The sequence below is a fragment of the Peromyscus leucopus genome, chromosome 4 (assembly GCF_004664715.2).
Source record: "Peromyscus leucopus breed LL Stock chromosome 4, UCI_PerLeu_2.1, whole genome shotgun sequence".
NCBI classification, from domain to species: Eukaryota; Metazoa; Chordata; class Mammalia; order Rodentia; family Cricetidae; genus Peromyscus; species Peromyscus leucopus.
In genome coordinates, this window is record NC_051066.1 from 80,923,078 (window position 1) to 80,944,217 (window position 21,140).

At 40.0% G+C, this 21,140-nt stretch overlaps 1 protein-coding gene across 4 annotated transcripts in view; it reads left to right on the forward strand.

Annotated features, from left to right (window-relative positions):
- Immp1l (inner mitochondrial membrane peptidase subunit 1) overlaps nt 1-21,140 on the forward strand; it is a 64,164-nt gene that overhangs the window by 16,454 nt on the left and 26,570 nt on the right. For 2 of the 4 annotated variants that reach the window (XM_037205079.1, XM_028877856.2), the window contains 3 exons: nt 564-673; nt 16,622-16,755; nt 18,635-18,723. In XM_037205079.1, the coding sequence (XP_037060974.1) occupies nt 16,651-16,755; nt 18,635-18,723 (194 nt within the window). In that variant the 5' untranslated portion in view covers nt 564-673; nt 16,622-16,650. The remainder of the gene's footprint in view (nt 1-563; nt 674-16,621; nt 16,756-18,634; nt 18,724-21,140) is intronic. The other 2 variants (XM_028877857.2, XM_028877858.2) reach the window with 2 other exon arrangements.

Genomic DNA, 21,140 nt, shown 5'->3' on the forward strand with positions numbered 1-21,140 from the left:
GTATAGCATAGGGGGAGAAGTCAGGGCCAAAGGGCTCTGTATGTTCTGAGCTGTGTGAATAGTTGTCAGACGCTCTGCCCTTGCTCTCTTCATCTGTAAAATGAGATGCCTAAGTATGCAGTGGGTTAGCCTCTGAAGAGCGATTCCAACAATGCCTGGCACACAGCAAACGTTACTACACAAGGACTTGCTGTTATGTGATGCCTGACATTTTCTCATATTTATTAAAAGAAACTATTATCAAATAGTGTGCTCCAGCATACTTTCTGTTACAGATCTTCCTATCAGTAATGTAGAATAATATGGAAAGACACCAGCCTTGCTTCCTTCTGACCAACATTACTTGAATTTTGCTATGTTTCTAAGGAAGATCATTCTGTATATCTTGCTATATTACGTGACAGTCACCATTTATGAACATTTTTAGTTTTTTATCTTTCCCACTAATTATTTTGATAAAATGTGTATGTTCTTTAAAGGAATTGATTTGTTATGTCAATGACTTAGTTTTTAGAACATTTAAATGTAATAGGGAATAAAAGAGATCATCTTCTGTTTCCTAGGTAGAGTTAGAATTTTGAAGCACAGTCTTGAAGGCACAAGCCTGTAATCCCAGCTACTTGGGGAGTGGAAGCAAGAAATTTGCAGATTCAAGGCCTGCCTGGGCTACAAGGTGAGTCAGGCCAGCCAGCCTCACAAATTAATGAGAAGGTGCTTCAAAGTAAAAGAATTGAAAGAGTCTGGGTCTGTATCTCAGTGGTAGGTGCTTACCCGGCATGCTCAGCACCCTGGGTTCAATGTTGAATGCTCAAGCTCCTCACCTCTGCTCTCCACACACAAGGATATGATAAATTATTTAGCACGTGGCAGTGCATGACTAGATGAGCAAGGTTTTTGAGACTGCAGGTGACCATTAGCCTCCTTGAGAATTTAGATCAGTGGCTTCCAAATGTTACTATGCTTTAGAGTCAGGTGGAATTTGAATTTGTATTTCAAAAGATTACCATTTTCTGCTTTTTGGAAATACAGTTGGAAAGTTTCTAGTTTAATGTGTTAGTATAGGTAGACCAGCCCTCTAGAGATCTCCATGTACTAATCCCTGAACCTGGGAACCCTTTATTGTACATGATAAAAGGAGTTTGAAGACAGGATTAAAATAAGAATGTCAATTGTCATAGATTACTGTGAGATGAATATAATTGTGAATAAGATATTGTGGAGGGGACCATTTAGTGTTGGAGAAATGCAAGGCTTTGAAGATGAAGGAAAGGGACCCTGGAGCAAAGAATGCTGTGGCTTTAGAAGCTAGCAGAGGCTAAGACAAAGATTTTTACCTAGAGGTAAAAATGTCTGGAAGGGACATAGAGCCTTGCCAACACCCTAGTTTTAACCAGTGTGATTTGTAGCAGAGTTCTGAGGCACAGGCTATGTGTTTATATATTTGTGTTGTTTTATGCTGCTAGATTTATGGTTATTTGTTACAGCAGCCACAGAACTATAACACATTTGTAACTAACTTAGTTTACTGGTCGGCTTTTTGTCAGGAATTCTTGATCTCAACTCATCACTTCATTGAGAAAACAAAAACATGTGAGCCAATAGCTACTTCACTTTTCTATAGGATTTAAAAGCTACCAATATCTGAGTTGCTTCTCTACACTTACACAGCCCAGGACCCAGATGAGAGAATGGTGTCATCCACAATGGGCACCTTTTCATCCCAGTATAATCAACAGAACCCTTCACAGACATGTGCACAGGCCAGCCTAATCTAGACAATCCCTCATTGAGAATCCCAAATGATTCTAGATTGTGCCAAGTTGATAATTAAAACTATCATATGCCCAACTCCGTGCTGTCCTTTAAATCTCTGATGCTACTTGTTTCCTTCAGTCTACCTGTCTACAGAACAGGTACATGAATGTTTATGGAAACATTATTGATAATTGCAAAAATCACAATCTAAGTGTCCTTCAACTGAGGAGTTGATAAACAAAGATAGTATATTTTTGCTTTGGATTAGTGCCCCCCCCTTTTTTAACTGTTGCTGTGATAAAATACTCTGACAAAAGCAACTTCAGGGTGAAGTGGGTTGTCGAGGCTCACAGCTAGGGTGACAGCCTGTCATGGCAGGAGCTTAAAGGATCGGGTGGCATCACACTCGCAGTTAAGAAGCTTCCGGAATGATGAAGGCATGCCATTGCTGTCTAGTCTCTTTCTCCATTGGTACAGTCTAGGAGGATTCTCTCCAGGGCCATCTGAACTCATGTCTAATACTTTTAAAGAACGATTTTGCATAACTTATCCAGAGTGCAGTTGCTGTGTTTTTACTGAGAACCGTCATGGCAAGGAGCATAGCAGCAGGCAGGCATGGCAGTGGAGCAGTAGGTGAGAGCTCACATCTTGATCTACAGACAGGAGGCAGAGAGAGAAGGAGACAGACGAGAGAGAGAGAGAGAGAGAGAGAGAGAGAGAGAGAGAGAGAGAGAGAGAGAGAGAGAGAGAGAGAGAATATGAACTAACTGGAAATGGCATGGGCTTTTGAAACCTCAAAGCCTACCCCCCATCTCTGCCCCCCCCCCCAGTGATACACTTTTTCCAACAAGGCCATGTCTCCTAATCCTTTCCCAACAGTTCCACCAACTGGGGACCAAGCATTCAAATATGTGACCCATGGGCCTTTCTCTTCCAAACCACTACAGATCTCAAGCTTGTAATACTCTGCTTGCACATAAACTCTTCTTGTTTTTTCTCTTTTCCCCACTGTGGTCATTCTCAACTGTGGTGATTCAGTCTCTCAGGGGACATGAAGAAATGTGTGGCAACATTTTGATTTAACACAGATTGGAAAGAAAAGACTGTTGGTAGCTGGAGGCCAGGGATTATGCTAAAATCTATAGTAGCTGCCCAAAATATGTTATCAACTCCTGGGATTTAAAAAAAACATAATTCTCTTTTGCTTGCCTACCTTAAACAAACCTGACTCTTCCATTCTTCTTAGTAGCTATCAAATACTACTAGTTCTTCAGCTAGGGGTTAGTCTTTGTGCCTACTTCCCATTTCCATGCTGGGATTTTGTTTGGCTTGAGCCTTCTCAGGTCTCATATATGCTGTTACAGTCCCTGTAAGTTGATGTGTATTTCATTCCTGGTATGTCTGGAAAACACTGTTTCATGTAGTCACCCACCACCTCTGAATCTGAGAATTTTCCTATCCCATCCTCCATGATGATGACTGAGTCTTGGGAAAAGGGGTGTGATACGTATCTCTGTGTTAATCACTATCTTCTGGAAGAACTGTCATTAATGAGAGTTGAGAGAAACAGTAATGTATAGATATAGCAATAAGTCATTAGGAATCTTCTGTGTTTTGTTCTGTTTTTTGAGATGGGGTTCTCTGTGTAGCTTCGGCTGTCCTGTAACTTGCTCTCTAGACCAGGCTGTCCTCCAACAGAATAATTTTAAATACATTCTACTATGTCCATTTAGTAGAATAATAGTCCTAGGTTCTCCCCTAGGGCCTATGACCTATCTAGGCTCAGATACTTGGCCCGATATTGGTGCCAGGTGTGGGTCCTATCATGTGAAGCTGGCCTAACCAAGAAGTTGTTAGTTACTCCTTGTCTAGTTAGGTTTTTATTGCTGTGAAGAGACACCATGACCAAGGGAACTGTGGTTTTGTTTTTGTTTTTGTTTTTTTTTTTTTTGGTTTTTCGAGACAGGGTTTCTCTGTGTAGCTTTGCGCCTTTTCCTGGAACTCACTTTGTAGTCCAGGCTGGCCTCGAACTCACAGAGATCCGCCTGCCTCTGCCTCCCGAGTGCTGGGATTAAAGGCGTGTGCCACCACCGCCCGGCTGACCAAGGGAACTGTTTTAAAGGAAAAGATTTAATTGGGACTGGCTTACAATGCAGAAGTTTAGTCCATTATCATCATGGTGGGGAACAGGGTGGCACATGGTCCTGAAGAAAGAGCTGAGAGTCCTATATCCGGATATACAGGCAGCCTGCAGACAATGCTATACTGGGCATGTCTTGAGCATCTAAAACCTCCAAGCCTCTCTGTTTTCTGTCCCCAGTGAGACACTTCCTCCAGTAAAGCCACACCTATTCCAACAAAGCCACACCTAATAGTGCCACTATTTGTGAGCCTATGGGGTCCATTTTCTTTCAAGCTAGCATACCACTATTGTACTATTACTCTGACTCGGGGTTCACAACCCAGTAAGATTGATGATTGCTATTCTCTGGTAGCCTGAATAGCACCTGTTAGCACTGTGAAAGCTAGCCAGTAAGGATGAATCTTCCAGATCGGCAAACACTTGATCTCTCCATGTTTTATGACATTTTGTGAAGTAAGACCTTCAGCAATAAGGTCTTACTGTCAACTTTTGGAGGGTAACCAAGAGCAGTAGCAACAACCTGTAATGTTTGGGGGTCTGTGGGACCCCAATGGCCAACAACTGCTTGAGAGGTAACCCATTTCTGGCACCAGAGTTTGTATTTGCTATGGCTAAACTCTTTTCATAGTAAATAAATGTTATTCCATTTACATATCTCCCTCTTAAACACTTTAAGTTTTTTTTTTTAAGTAATATTTCACATGAATTTTAGAGGTTCAGTTGTGCTACAAAATGTGTTAAGAAAACAAGATTCTTCGAATACCTCTTTAACTTTGTAATATGCTTTTGGTTAGTTAGGTGCAGACAGAAGGAACGTTCTATTCCTGGATAAAAGAAAACAAAACACAAAAAAACAAGGTTAACAGAGAGTGAAGTCTCATTATTTCTTGTTTTTTTTTTTTTCCTACCTGTAGCTGCTAATGTCTATAGAAAACCGACCTTTATTTAAGTAACTATTTCAGTTTTTTTTTTTTTTTTTTTTTTTTTTGAGACAGGGTTTCTCCATGTAGTTTTTTGGTGCCTGTCCTGGATCTCGCTTTGTAGACCAGGCTGGCCTTGAACTCACAGAAATCTGCCTGGCTCTGCCTCCTGTGCTGAGGTTAAAGGCGTGTTCACTGAATAATATAATTTTCATTGAAATAGGAATTATACTTCCAAATTTTTCTGTGTCTAAAATCTTTAGGTTTTAGTTTCACATACATTGTCTTAGATATTTCACAAATATATAAAATTTAACATGGCCAGTATAGTGCATGGATTTTTCTACCCCCAATGTGGATATGGGTATCCCATGTAGGTAGACCTCTACTTATCTCATTACCATACCTATAATTTAAGCTATCAATGATTCTTTCTTGTCTTTTCTATTTATGATTCTCAACTCTACCTATTTTGTTCCTCCATTGTCACCATTCTATTGCATACACCAGTGCATTTTGCTTGCCTTCCCCTCTCTGCACATTTCTCCTCTTCTCACTGTAGTCCTTTCTCTGCACATCCGTGAGAGCAGTTTTCAAATTATATGTCAGAGCGATTGTATTACTCTTTCTGCTTAAGACTGCTTAGTGCTTTCCCATTACTCTTGGAAGAAAATCCACACTTCCTTGAGACTTTGCATGACTTTTCTTGTCTCTTGAGTGTCATTTTACCTTTTTTCATCGCTCAGTTTTCTTTCAGTTCTGTCACACATGCATGCTGTTGGCTGGTTATAATTTTCTTGTTTTCTTGTAGAACCTAACATCAATGGCATGTCTCTTAGAAAAACCTTTCTTGATACATCCTAAACAGATGACTTGTTGTTTTCATTTACTCTATCACATTTTTCATTATAGAAACCACTTAATATATTTATGCTTTAATTTGTTTCCTTTGTATGTATACAATATCTTCTCCAGTAAACTATAAGCTTTATGAAGATGGAGACCATGTTCACCATTGTATTTCTAGGACTGAATGAACTTAGTCTGTTATGCTTGGAACATAACAGTAGTTTAATATTTGTTGAATGAATTAAAGAATGACCTGAAGACACTCTTTGTTGCCCAAAGAGTTTGTTCTAAGAAGGTTTATTCACAACTGTGTTTGGTAGCATATACCTGTAATCTCAACAATTAGGAGGCTGAGGCAAGTGGATTACAAGTTCATTGCTAGTCTAGGCTATAATGAGGCCCTGATAAAAATTGTTTTATTTTACAAAGAAAGTTGAAAAGACAGTACAGTACACATTCATATATATGTGGCCTGAATTTAACAATAAACATTTTCCATAGTAACATGCTGTCTTAGTTAGTGTTACCATTGCTGTGATAAAACACTGTGACCAAAAACAAGTTGGGGAGGAAAGGGTTTTATCAGTTTACACTTTCATAGCACAGTTCATTGTAGATGTATCCAACCGTCTTATTAAATAAGAAACACAGAACCAATGTAAAAGAGAAAGCCAAGAGGTCAGAGCTCAGAGCTAAAATCTCACCCTTCCTCCTGAGATGTCCCAGCTTCCCGAAAAGAGAGCTATTTCCTGTGTGTAAGTCGTTTTATAGTTATTCTGCCTTCTCATTGGTTTTAAACCCAAACACGTGACTGCCTCGTCACTGTCTGTATGTACAGCCCTCTAGGTCTTAAAGGCGTATGTCTCTAATACTGGCTGTATCCCTGAACACACAGAGATCTATGGGATTAAAGGCGTGCACCACCACCGCCACACTCTGTCTATGGCTCTAATAGCTCTGACCCCCGGGCAACTTTATTTATTAACATACAATCAAAATCACATTTCAGTACAATTAGAATACCACCACAGTTCATCATCAGAAGTCAGGACAGGAACTCAAGCAGGACAGGAGCTGATGTAGAGGCCATAGGGCAGTGCTGCTTACTTGTTTGCTCTTCATAGCTTGCTCAGCCTGCTTTTTAATAGAACCCACGACCATCAACCCAGGCACGGTGCCACCCACAATGGGCTGGTCCCTCCCTCAACAACCACAAATTAAGAAAATGCCTTACAGATGGCGGTGGTGACCATGCCTTTAATCCCAGCACTCAGGAGGTAGAGCCAGGGTGATGTCTGTGAGTTCGAGGACAGCCTGGGGTACAGAGCTACATCCAGGACAGGCATCAAAACTACACAGAGAAACCCTGTGTCGGAAAACAAAACAAAACAAAAAGAAAATGCTTTACATGCTTGCCTACAGCCTGATTTTATGGAGGCATTTCCTCAAATTCAGGTTCCCTCCTCTGATGACTCTAGCTTGTGTCAAGTGTGGTAATATATTGCATACCTCCAATATATTGTGTACCGTAATAAACTTATCTGGGGATCAGAGGACAGAGCCAGCCACTAGATTAGACATAGAGGCAAGACAGTGGTGGTACACACTCTTAATCCTATCACTGTGGAGGCAGAGATCTGACTGGATCTCTGTGAGTTCAAGGCCACACTGGAAACAGCCAGGTGTGGTGGCCCAAGCCTTTAATTCCAGCACTTGAGATCTCATGCTTTTGCTACCAAGTATTTGGGAAGCACACATGCCTAAATCCCAGCACTAGGAAGAAAGGAAGATGGCAGGGCACAGAAAGGTATATAAGGCATGAGTAAACAGGAAGTCTCTCTGGAGGCTGAGGAGTTGGTAAGGTGAGGTTGGTTGTGGCTTGTTTTGTTTCTCTAATCTTTCAGCTTTCACTCCAATATGTGGCTCTGAGTTTTTTATTAATAAGACCATTTAAGGTTTGTGTTACATTCAAGTTGACATCAAATTAGCTAGTCCACACATATATGTTTAGATTTATAGGAATTCATTTATATCTGTTTATTTGCTTATATATGCGGTCAGTAATAGAAGTGAACTATATGAAAACATATGGCAAATGTGACGTTTATCCTAAATAATCAATGCTTACCTCCTATAAACAGCCTTGTATCTAGCTTAATATTAAGGAATTTGGTGTTTAGCTGAGTTTGGTAGTACGTATTGGTAATCTCAGCACTTGGGAAGCTGAGGTGGAAGAATCATCTTGAGTTCAAGACCACTATGAGCTATAGAGTAAGACTATCTCAGTACCCATCCCCAACAAAAAGGAGAAAGAGAAAAGAAATTTAATATTAACCAGACTTGGTAGCACATACCCATAATCCTAGGTCTTGGGAAGAATGCAGTTGGAGGTTCAAGGTCATTCTTGGCTACATAATGAGTTTGAAGTCAGCCTGGGCTGCATTGAAATTATCATGTTTTTGTGCACAGTATTCACTTCTTCAGGTGTTCTGATAATGTGCTTTATAGTTTTAACTTTTCTTTCTAGGCTAAAATGAAGGATTTTACATTATATTTGATTGTTACATATTTTAGAATAGTACTCTACCTATTTTCTGTTATTCATTTTTTTTTTCTTTTTTCTTTTGACAAAGTATCTTGTTATGTAGCCAAGACTGGCTTGGTCCTTTTTATATATCCAGGCTGGCTTCAAACTCAACGCAATTCTCTTCCAGTCTTCTAAGTGCTGGGATTTCAGGAATATTGCAGGTAGACCACAGTGAGGAACTATTTATTATTTTTTCTCTTTCATTAAATTTATGAATTTTTTTGCATCCTTAAGCTGGTTATCTTAGATAATGTGGCCTGGGTAGATATATCTAATATTTTTAAACTAAATTAGATATTTTGGGGGGAAGTGGCACTTAGATGACAATGTTATCCCTCATGACACTGTAGGGTATCAGTTTTTTTCTATTTATACTGTTCAATTTGACCTTTTGTTTAAGATAGCATTTGCCTTGCCTTTTTTTCTTCCTTTCCTCCCTTCCTCCCTCCCTCCTTCTTTCTTTCCTTCTTTCCTAGCCCTGTGTATAACTACCCCTAGATAGCCTGGAGGCACTATGTAGGTCATGCTGACCTTGAATTCTCAGAGATCTATTTGTCTTTTTTCCTAAGTGCTGGGATTAAAGATATGTGCTGCCCTTCCTGGCTAAATTATTGGTTATTTTTCTTTTTTTCCTCCCCCTACCCCCAACTCACTTTGAGACAGGGTCTCTATATAGTCCTGGCTATCTTAGAACTCACTATGTCAATCAGGCTGGCCTCAACTCACAGAGATGCTCCTGTCTTTGCCTTCCAAGTACTCAGATTAAAGACCTGTAACACCATGCCTGGCTCTGATCTGTTTTTTAATTATGTCATATTATAACAGGCACTTAGGAATTGTCCTTTCTAAAATGCATTGACTTCTCACTTTGACCCACAAGATCTATCTTATTCCTTTCCTTTTTTGGTTTGGTACACTTAAACATGTTAGCCAATCAAGAAGTACCTAATATTAACTAATTTACCACTCAAAAGCTAAAAACACAGGGGTGTCATTATCTTAAACCTGCAGTTGCTGTGAAGCCTAGCAACAGCCAAATCTCCTGGTGTAGACCTTCCTCCACAGGAGAACATTCATACTTAAGGTGAGGCCACACCCTTGGGCCACAGCAATTGATTGAAAAAAGGGAGGACTTGACTGTTCCTGGGTATAGTGAAGGAGAAAGTTTATTGTAGCTAAAAGAGAGAGAATAGCAAGAGGCAGAGACATCTGGGCGAGTCTAGGGTAGACATGACCCTGAGCCATGTGAGGAGAGCTGGGAGGGAAAGGAAGACTGGAGAGAGGAGGACCAGGTGTAACAGCCAAGAGGACAAAAGGTTTTTTGGTTGTTTTTGTTTTTGTTTTAAAGGGACAGGTAACCAAGATGTTTGGATTTTATAGGGAAGAGCTTCTGGGGGAAGGAGATAGGGCACACCTTGTAACAGGTAGGGACTGAGAGATACTGGGAGAGCCTGGATGCCAGGTTGGCTTTGATGTTAAATAGGCACCTCAGCCATTTTCCCAGCATTGAGACTTCCCAGGCAGCCACAGTCATTGGACTGAGGTGAGCACCTCCACTGAATGCAGTGGGTCATCATAGGCCTTTTGGTGGGTTCCAGAACTGTTAACACCAAGCAGCACTCTCATCTAATGGAGTAAGAGGTGGTTTATTCTACATCAAATAGGAATGGCTGAGACTCAGGAAAGGTTGAAAATGCCTCAAACAGCATATTCCTGTTTGTGAGCAATTATAGGAACTTTGTTTGGGTGGAGTAGTTTTTTTTTTTTTCTTTTATTTTTGATATTATATTACATCATTTCTCCTTTCCCATTACTCCTTCCAAATCCTCTCATATACCCCTCCTTGCTCTTTCAAATTCATCACCTCTGTTTTCATTGTTGTTACATGCATATGTGTATATACATACATATTCTTAAATATAACCAGCTCAGTCTGTATAATGTATAAAACATACTTGTATGTATGTTTTCAGAGCTGACTGGTATTGGATAACCCCAATTGATGTGATCTTCCTGGGGAAGACTTTCTCCCATTGTCTCTCAGCATTCCTTAGTTGCCTGTAGTTCTTTTACATGGGGTTGGAGCTTTGTAGGCCCCTACCCCCACTTTGGCATGCCTATTGTTTATTGTTGTTGTCTTTGTTCAGCTCATGTTTAGGCAGTCCTGCTGCTGAGACTTTATGGGTATAGCTTCTGACATTCCTAAGATACACAGTCTCACTGCAAACTTCTGATCTGCCTTTTGCAGTCTTTACCCCCCTTTTCCACAGTGATCCCTGAGTCTTAGGTGAGGAAGTTGTTTTGTAAATGTATCCATCCAGACTGGGCTAATTACAGGAACTTTTGTAGTCACAGAACAAAAGAAAAGTCTTAAATCAAGGATTTTACCAAATTTATTAGTGGGGTATCAGGTGGGTAAAGAAAGGAAAACTCTGCCATCTGTTTCAGATTCTATCTGATAACATCTTTAGATTTGGGCTTGGTGGAAACCAGTGGTCTGCTAGAAAAATATATCAAAGATTTTACCTATTGTCCGTATGATTCTTGATAGTCAAAGGTAACTTTGGTGTGAATCTGAAATATTCCAACCCTCTCCAATTAAGATTTTGTTATCAGTCAATCCTGTGCAATCTATCCTTGGGATGTGACTTTTTCTGGGAAGTTCAGTTTAACAAGGAAACTCAAGAACATTTACTCTGTTACTAAAGTTCTATGATTATCATATAAAAGGTTCACAGTAACTCTGTGATAAGGGCTGCTGACACTGAAGCCATTTTATAGCTAAGGACATTAAGATTCAAAGTAGACACATGTGCTCTAGAAATAATGTTCTTAAAAAAATTTAAGGTTACATTATGGGCATGCATGCCTGCAGAGGTGTGTGTGTGTGTGTGTGTGTGTGTGTGTGTGTGTGTGTGTGTGTGTGTACATGTGTGCACACACACGCACACACGTATGAGTGCCAGCCAGGGAATATGTGTAGAGGACAACTTTCAGGAATCTGTTCTCTCCTTCCACCATGCAGATCCAGGGCTCAAACTTAGGTCATCAGTGTAGTGTTTTAAAAACAGCCTGCAGCCTTGGGTGGAGTCAAGGGGCATGGGGAAAAGTCACTCATACCATGCAGGCAGCACCCACGTGGAAAGTTTTATTAAGAGGGGAAGAAGAAGGGAAGAAAGAGAAAACAGACAGGTTCTGAGAAGTGAAGAAGAAGAAGAGAAAGAGAAAAGGGAAGAAAAGGAAGGGAGGAGTGCACACTTCCTTGTGGCAAGAGAAAGAAGAGAGAGAAGGGGAGGTTCTCCCTAAAGGAAGAGGACTTTAAGTAAGATGACCTTGTCAGGATGCTGGGTGGGTCCCCAAGGGGTGGGTCTGAATGTTAACAATCAGGCTTCACAGAAAATACCTTTAATGACTGAGCCATCTTGCTTGCCCTAGCATTCTTAACCATTAAAAGATGAATAGTGATGAACTTAAGAACCTAGAGGAGGAAAGACAGCTTGTTTAAGAACTTGTGGAGCATACTAATTAGGTAGTGTTGATCCCATGGGGTGAGAATGAGACCACAGTTTTGAGCCAAATTTGAAGCAAGCTTGATTTTTATTGGAGTGCACCCAAGAGCTGGCCAGTGACTGCCTCCTACCTCAGGTTAAAGAGAGCATCCTCAAGTCCGTTTCTTGGGCCCCTTTTAAGCAGTAAAATCATGAGTAGTTGCAAAGTAGATTTACTGAAGATAGATAATGGAACAATAAGAAAGTACAAGAAAATCTTAAAACACCATGTGGTTGCCATGTGACTAGGGAGGGTTAGGGTGTTTTAAAAACAAGTCAAGGTCATGGGTTGGAGCAGGTCAGGCTCCAGGTAACAGACTTAAAGAATGAGTCACAGTTCTTTGTCCTATGTTAACAGTATGGTCAGTGGTTCATTTATATTCTTTGATATCCCATTACCCCCTGTACTTCCATTGTTTGGTTGGTAAGGGGTCCTTAGGGGCTCCTATAATATTGAATGGGTAGCCCCTGTGTCCACCAGAAATTTGTATGTTGGACCTCTGTGGTGAAGGTTACCATAGGCTCCTGGGTGCCTAGTTTGAAGGTGCCTCAACCTCGGTAATTCTCCATAGCTAGTATTGGCTTGGGTTTGGAGGGGGAGTACCTGTTTCTGGCATGGGTATTCATTTTTACAGTGACCGTTTCTTTCCAGTAGGCTTATTGGTCCTTTTGTAAAGGTCTTCTCTTTTTATCATGGGGTGCACCAGCAGAGTTTAAAGTGGCTAGGGCTTGTAGTGCAGCCCTAGTGGTGTGCCTCATCTTCTTTACCAAAGATCTTCTTTGCTGTCTTTGTTGTCAAACACCTGGAATATCCCTAATAGTTCGGACCTGTTCTTTCCTGCAAACCCATCCATCTTTTGTATCTATGTATGTCAGGGGCTGACTGAGTAACAAAGACCAGGTTAATTGCCTTGAGATTTGCCAGGTCCTATGGGTCTATAGGGATGTAAACCAATATACATCTAGAAGGTGGTCCAAGAAAGCCATCTGGGCACTGTGTCAGTCATATCTGCTACCATCGATAGATCAGTGGGCTTTTGGGCTGCCATTTCATCCCTTTTGACCAAACCTGGTCATCAGCCATTGAAGCTACCCCAGGGAGTGCTTCGGTTGCTTTCATTAGAATCCCTTCCCTTTCTTTGGTAGTAAAGAGGGTACAGAGAATCTACTGACAGTCGTCCCACATGGAGAAATGATTGAAAAAGAGAGAATCAAGGAATCAGAGTTAGTGCTTAAGGAGTGGGGGGATCTGGTTCTTCTAGTTGTAGAAATCTGTATTGGAGAAAGGGACATACACGTAGCTATTGTCAGGAAACAGCCATAAGGGAGCAAGGACTGAAGGAGATGCCACCCAGAACCAAGATCAGAGGAATCAGGATGGCCATATGAGACCTGCTTGATTGGTGTTGGGAGGAGAAAAGACAGGGGGAGGCAGGGAAGAGGAGTGTGGCGGGAGTGAAGATAGGAGGAGAGAGGGAAGATCTGGTGGGGGAGAAGATGGCGAGGTAGGAAGGAGCTAGGTGGTAGGGTAGTAGTAGGTGCAGACAGAGGGGAGAGTGAGACCGTGGTGGGGGGAACTGGGCTTTCAAAGGAGAGGTTGAGATGGGTAAAGATGTTGATATGGAGGGAGGAAGGATTCTTTCTTTTGTGAGTCCTGCAGAATGGTTTTCAGAGGTGCCTCCTGGGTCTGTGATATAGGCCCATCTGCTTACGATCAGGGCTGGGCCACCTTACCCATTGTGGACCATACAGACCTTCCTCTATGGGGGCAGGTTGGAAGTTGCTTCAGCCCAAGTCAAGGTGTATCATCTAATCTGATCTGGGTGGCCAGACTTACCAAGAGTGACATTCACCACTGCCCAGGCTATCTGAGACTCAAAAGTGCCCTGGGAGTGCCAGTCAACCCCAAATGTGGGCCATTCAGCTTCATAAAAGGCTACTCTTGGTGATAGGATGTCATAATCCTTCTTGACTATAGCGTGGTAAAATTTGTCAAAATACTTTAGAACACAGGTTAGAGGGCTGTTAGGCTTGTTAGTCTAATTACCCATACTGTCCATCTGTTCAGTCACCCCAAGTCCAAGATAAGCCACTTAACATGGAGAGAACAAAAGAAAGTGGAGACAGTAAAAAAGAAGGCAAAGCCAAGACATTCATAGACAAGATATACAAAGACAAGACAAACAAGGCATAAAACCAGACCAAGAACCTCAGGGGGCATTGTGACATTTGGTTTTTTGCCCTAAGCAGAATATTTAGGGTCTGTTGACACCCCCATCCCAGTCCCAGATCGGAATTCCAACAGACCAGACTGCGGCTTACAGGGAGGCTTCTGTAGGTACTTGCTCCTTTTCTCAGCCCAGAAGTTTACTCTGATAGTCCCAGAAACCGAAAGCATTCTTTGGGAGCCTTGGAACTTCTCAACATGTACACCTCCTGAACCAGCCCTTCAGCCTGGAGTCCCAGAGTGAAGGTCCAGCTTTAGAATTTGGATGGATGGTCAGATCTTGCTGAGGCCTCCAGAAAATGTTAATCCCATTGGGTGAAAATAAGATTGCCATCACAGCATTGAGCCGATTTGAAGCAAGTTTGATTTTTATTGGAGTGCACCCAAAAGCTGACCAGTGACTGCCTCCTAAGTCAAATTAGAGAGAGCATCCCTTGTCCATTTCTTGGGCCCCTTTTAAGGACTAAAATCACAAGTAGTTGCAAAGCAGGTTTACAGAAGAGAGACAATGGAACAATCAGAAAGTATAGGAAAATTTCAAAAACCATCATGTGGTTAAGGAGGGTTAGAGTGCTCTCACAAACAAGTTAAGGTCATGGGTTAGGACATGTCAGGTTCCAGGAAACAGACTTAAAAGCAGAAACTCAGCTCTTGTAGTATATGGCAACTTATTTTTAACAATACAGTGTAATGGCTCCTGCATTCAAAATGGAGTCAGGCAGGTTCCTCAGTAGATTATGGATATTCTGGGGAAAATATACTGTTTCTTCTTCCTATGCAATGCTTCTGTTTATAGATGTATGATACTACCTAGCTATCCTTTAAATCTACTCAATTTTGATACTTCCTAGAGCTAGCAGTTTTCTATTTCACAGGTCAGAGGCCTGGTCCACAATGCTACCTACATTTCAAATGCTAGTTCCTCACAAGGTCTCCCTTACTTCTATTGTATATAAGTCAGATTCCTACAACTCCCCCCTCAGGTCTGATCATCTCAAGGAAATGTTTGACAGATATGCCCAGTTTATCATATGGGTTATTTATTATTAAGAATAGAAATGAACTGTCAAATGAAGAGTACATAGTGCAGGGTCTTGAGTGTAAGATCTCTCTATGAAGCTGTGATACCATCTAGGAGTTCAGCAATGGTTGTTCATTTTCATTTGTTCATTAAGGACAAAAAGTCAGTCCAAAGCAAAGCCAAAGTTTATTCAAAGAGGACAATTTTATAAGAGTTTAAAAGAAAAATCCCAAAGTCAAGCTGTAATCTCAGCAGCTACCTTAGGAGAGTGGAGGCAAGAGAAAAGCCATGCCACTTCAGTTAAGCTAGCTTAGAGGTCAGCCACATGGTGGGCAAGCAGCCTCATGATAAGGAGGGAAGCTTTAGAGAAAGGAAGTCTAAAGAACCAGAAAAAGCATACCTAGGTTCTGGCCAGCATCAAAAAGGAAGAGATAAAAAAGAAGAGAAGAGAAAGTTACCTACCTCAGGACCCAGGAAGACAGACAGACATAGCTGACCCTCATGACCCTCATAGGGGCTGGTGGGAACTGTGCTGGGCTAGGGCTTGGGTCTGGGAAGGATAAGTTCCTGAAACAGTTGTAAGGAGCCATTCAAAAGGAAGGAATAGATATCAGGAATGGTTTTGATTTAATTATATTAAAACTTGTGTAGCTTTAAAAAATCTATAGTACTGATGGTTCAGCAGGTCAAAGGGCTTGTTTAACTACACAAGCTAGATGACCAGAGTTTGATCCCCTACGCTCATGATAGAAGGAGAGAACTGACTCCTGAAAGTTGTTCTGCCTTCCACATGTCTGCTATGGCATGCATCTGCCCACACTGACACACACACACACACACACACACACACACACACACACACACACACACAATATCTTATATATATAATATTTGTGCCTTGTCATAGTACTTGTGTGTTTATTAAATTAGTAGTCAGTGGCTGCCAGCAAAAACAGGAGATCCTGCACTGTTCTGCTGACTGTTGCAGTTGGAATTCTTTTCTGAAACCTCCTCTCATGTGAAGCTGGAGTTTCTGTGCTACAGAAAAGAATTCCAGAATATGTGGATACAAAGCAAAGTTGGACTTTATTAAGATTTTTAAACATAGACTTAAGCTCAGTCATTAAATGAGAGAGACATGTAATAGAAAGAAGGATAATAGTATCCCCCCCCCCCCGTGTGTGTGTGTGTGTGTGTGTGTGGTGTGTGTGTGTGTGTGCATGTTCCAGTGAGGGATAGGGAAGGGGATTAAATTATGTGTTAGTAATGGCTCTTTATGATTTTTGTGGTTTCTGAAGTTATATTGTTTAATGATTTCAATGGTTAAGTGAGATGCTTTGGTGTGCTCATTCTTATCTAAGGAGCTTTCCCTTAGTAATACGATTATAAGGTGGGTTTTGAGATGATGGTTATCTTCATCATGAACTCAAGTCACTTAAATGATCAGAAACAGATGAAGATAACCTGGCTTGTTAGTGCATTCTGTGTATAGTGAGACATTTTACAGTAGAACTCTTTCTGAATTGTTTTAAGAAATGCTGATCATGAAACTTTTTGAAATTTATCATCAGGCCAGTGGTGGCAGAGTCAACGTGGAACTATGCTTCGTGGTGTTCTGGGAAAGGCTTTTCGACTTGCTGGCTATACCATTCAGTATGGGTGTATAGCTCATTGTGCTTTTGAATACGTTGGTGGTGTTGTCATGGTGAGTTTCTACATTCAGGAATTTCAATTTAAAATACAAAGTTTTTTAATGGAACAAGACATGGTTTTTAAAAACTTTTGCTTGAAGTCATTACATGAAAATTAAAACATAAAATCTTTCTAAATATTGGATATAAGAGGTTATATTTGGAAGTAGGTATAGTGACATACACCTGTAATCTGGAAGCTGAGGCAGTGGACCATGAGTTCAAGGGTAAACTGGGCTCCATACTGAGTTCAAGTCCATCTTGGGATACATAATTAAGACTCTGTCACAAGTACCCCTGCCCAATCCCTCCACAGCCACAAACCAAAACAAACTTTGTCTCAAAACCAATCAGGGCCAGTGAAATGGCTCAGCAGGTAATATGCTCCAGTCTCATACTCAGGGTCCTCTGACCTCCATGGGCTCTTTGGCAAGTACACACATTCGCACATGTGCTTATGCACGAGGTTGCATACACACACATACACACACACACACACGCTGTAAATATTAAAAACCAAACAAGCAAAAACAGTATGTTTGCATCAGCACCAGAATAAAATATAAGAGCTATTGAATTCTTACTTTTATGTTTTTTATTTAGCAGGGCACAAACAGTCCTCTTGATAACCTGATTATAAATAGTTATCATCCGAGTGCTATTTGTGCTTTCTAGAATATGGCTGATGCTGTAAACTTGTTACCTTACATTGTCTGTTGCACTTGTGTGAGAAATTCATTCTACTCAAGAAGAAAATGCCAGGCTCGGAAAATTAACTTATTCCAGGTCCCACAATTAGTAAGAGAGGTAGAATTTCAACACAAATTTGTCTGATTCTAAAAACTACCTATAACTATCAAGTTTGTAATTAAAGCAAATGATTGTTCTGCTAAGATTAGTAATAAAATATTAAACACTGTCTCTTTCCCCAAGCAATGGTTGTTCTCAGTATCACATCACAAATCTGAAATCTCAGAATTTTCAAATCTTTGCCATGTAAATGAAACAATATTTGGCTGACTGAACAGCTGACAGTTTTATTTTTTTTGGGGGGGGAGCTGTTGTTTTTATATTTGTTTTACCCTAAAAGATTGGTAGTATAATAACCCTTATTTGAGCTGAAGTGAAGGATATAAATGTATTTAGCTAATACTCCTTCCATTAAGTCTTGACAATGACATTAGTACTTCTAGAAGTAGCAAACCTAAACTTCATTGTTATTTATTATTTTATTTAAATGTTCCATTATTTTTCCCTAAGTAGAAAGTTTTGAGTAAAAGGTTGGATTTAGAGATAAAGTGATAGAGTAGATGAAGACTGTGTTGTTTTTATTAAGTGGCAATCGGTATTCCAGAATTAGGCATATATCGAGATTGTTCTTTTCAGACATACAGATATAGATATCTTTAGAGTACATTTCATTGTGTTGGTGGTTTTCAGTAGATAATATAAGCTACAGCCCCATCATACTGAGAAAGCATTTTCTTGGACAAGGATATCAATTCTTATAGAATGAATGTTGCTTTAAAAAATTGCCACAATGGGCACTAAGTGATGTTTGAAAAAAACAAAGAAGTCCATCATTCATGCTACAAATACATAACAAGCATTAACATTATGCTAAGTACTCTTCTTGATGATGGAAGCTTACGTAGCAGGGAAAATGAGACAAAATCCAGTCCTCTAGTGGAATTTAGTGTTCTCTAGGGTGGCCAAAGATTAGAAGCAGAGACATGTTACTTTGTGTGTATCTTATAAAGTACCAGCAAACAATTATAATATTGTCTGTTTCCAGAAAGAATATTTACCCAATTCCTTTTCTTTTAAGCCTGCCCAAATGATTTCTGTTAAATTTAAAGAGACTTTTACTCAGGAGATTACCTTTCTTTTCAGTGTTCTGGACCATCAATGGAACCCACAATTCAAAATTCAGATATTGTCTTTGCAGAAAATCTTAGCCGACATTTTTATGCTATCCAAAGGTAAATTTCTATCAAGACATAACTATAGTGAAAGATATATATATAAAGTGTATTTTTCTGTAATTTCTAAATGTTTTAATAGTCAACATGTACAGTGTCTCTGGTCACTGTGTCTTTTCCCTTATCATCCAGAGCAGTTAGCAAATGTGAAAGTCTTGTTCTCCTTATAGGTTCCTGGAGTGTTTTAAGTCAGGAGCAAGGGCCTCATGGACCGTATTGCTCACCACATCAGAGTTCTAGTTGTTTTGTACTTTGATTGACGACTGTCCTGTTTCTTCTTTGTACAGAGACATAGTAACTGTTCAGTGATTTGTAGGTTATGGCTTTGTGTGTGCCTGAGATTGAAGAATTTGGTCTAATGTGGTTCTCCAGATTGATTAATTATTAAGTTGAGTAACTACTTGGCAAATACTGTTTGTTACTAAATTTTCCAAAACCTTATTCCAAATAGTGGCTCAAAACCTTGTGCTACTGTTTATCTCAAGACACACAATGAGTTTGAGTTCCTTTTGAATGGCTATCAAATATTAGTAACTTAGTATATTTTCTAAACTGTACCTCTAAACTTTTTTATAGAATTATAAAAGTCTGTACCAACTTTTATCTCATTAACCTCCCAGTAGTGGTATTTGGAGTATAAATGAGGGTTGGGCACTTGTTCCTTTGTTGTAGCCCATTTCCATTATGGAAAAATGAAGAACAGTATGGGCTGTTCTTTCCTTTGACTGCACTGTTGCCCTCTCCTGATGCTGTTTGCAAAACTTTCTGCATCAAGCTGAATGGCTTACTAGGGTCCCAGGGAAGTTGTTCACATCTTTTACCTGTGATAACTTCAAGAAACATACTTGTAGATTTGGAATTGTAAATTAAAACTTACACAAAAGGCTTACTTATCTCCATTTGCTTTTTGACTTTTACCAAAATAGCCCAGTGACTGACCTTCACTATAGCTTGAAGACAAGCTGCTGCTGAATGCCAGTGACATGATAATTCTTAAATGTCCTTAATAGTGTGCTGGACTGGCTGTTAAATAAATATTGCAGTGTTGTTTTATTTAAAGTACTCTTAGCAATCAGGTGAGTAATATAAATAAGTACATTCAGGAAATTAAGGTTCTTTGAAGATTTCATTTAGTGCTCCATTTATTCTGGAATCTCAGTGTGTTGTGTACCTTAGAATCTGGAATTAATGAGAAATCCAGCAAAACTTTTAGAACAAGGTAGTAGCTGATACTGCTACTTTGGAAATATTACTACTGCCTTATTCTGTTTGCTGTAGCTTAGGACTGAGACTTCAGTGGGATGAACTTGTGACCCTTATTGACAGCTCCTTATTTAGAAGGGGAGAGCAGACTTCTCTTTTATGTAAGAATAAAAGTCTACACGTGTGGTATCTAAAGTACACAGGTCTCTTTGCCTTTCCCTTCAGGGATTCCTCTTACTTGAGACAATCAATCTCCTATTACTAATTCTTGCAACAAATAGCTAATGGGCATCAACTTTATAAGGTATGTTGTACACTATAGCAACGATACAATGAATGAGGCATTGGAGTTGAACAGCTCACCATTTAGTAGGCAGAAAAGATGTTTATGACTATTTTAATTTTAATAATTTGTTTTTGGAATTTTGAGATATGGTAGCCTATGCTAGCCTAAAATTTACTATCTAGTCCAGACTGGTTTCATGCTTGTAGTGATCCTCCTGCCTTAGCCTCCCAAGTTCTGGGAATCACAAAGCACCACATCAAAATAACTATAGTGGGAAAGGAAATTTCAAGTTCTGGTTCTGTTATGTAGTGGGTTTTAAAAGTCCTTTTAAAGGAGGCAAGAGTTCAAGGAGTATCTTTTTAGATGCAGACTTTGTTTTAAGGGTGATAGTGATTGTTATATTAAGTAACATAAGCTGCATAAGCACCCTTGAAAATGATTTCTTTCAAAGACACACTAGATTGGTTTTCATAGCTCAGAAGTCTTTGCAAAATTTTTCATGTGAACAGTTCCACTGATGTTTCGAAAGAAAACAATGCTTTCTTGGTCCAATTATAGAACTGAATGGCTTGATACCTTTCAGCTTTAGAAAGTAAGGCCTCATGGTATGGTTTTGTCAATACTAATTTCTGTGTTGCCGGTAAAATTCTGATAAAGTGGTGTCCTTCATTTTTTTACATAAAAATCTGCCAATGAATTCCTCCTTGATTTTAGTTGTTAGGGAAAATTTTGTCTTACCTTCCCTTAAACCTAATTTTAGTCATGGTAACTAATTAATCTTATCTTTTGTCCTTTTCTTGTTGCTGGGGACCAAACCTGGGGCCACCTGTATGCCAGACAAGCCACTCTATTATTGAGCAATATCCACAACCTTGTTACTTTGGGGTGGGGGCTGTGAAAATGCTTAGAAGTTGTTGAATGCTTACAG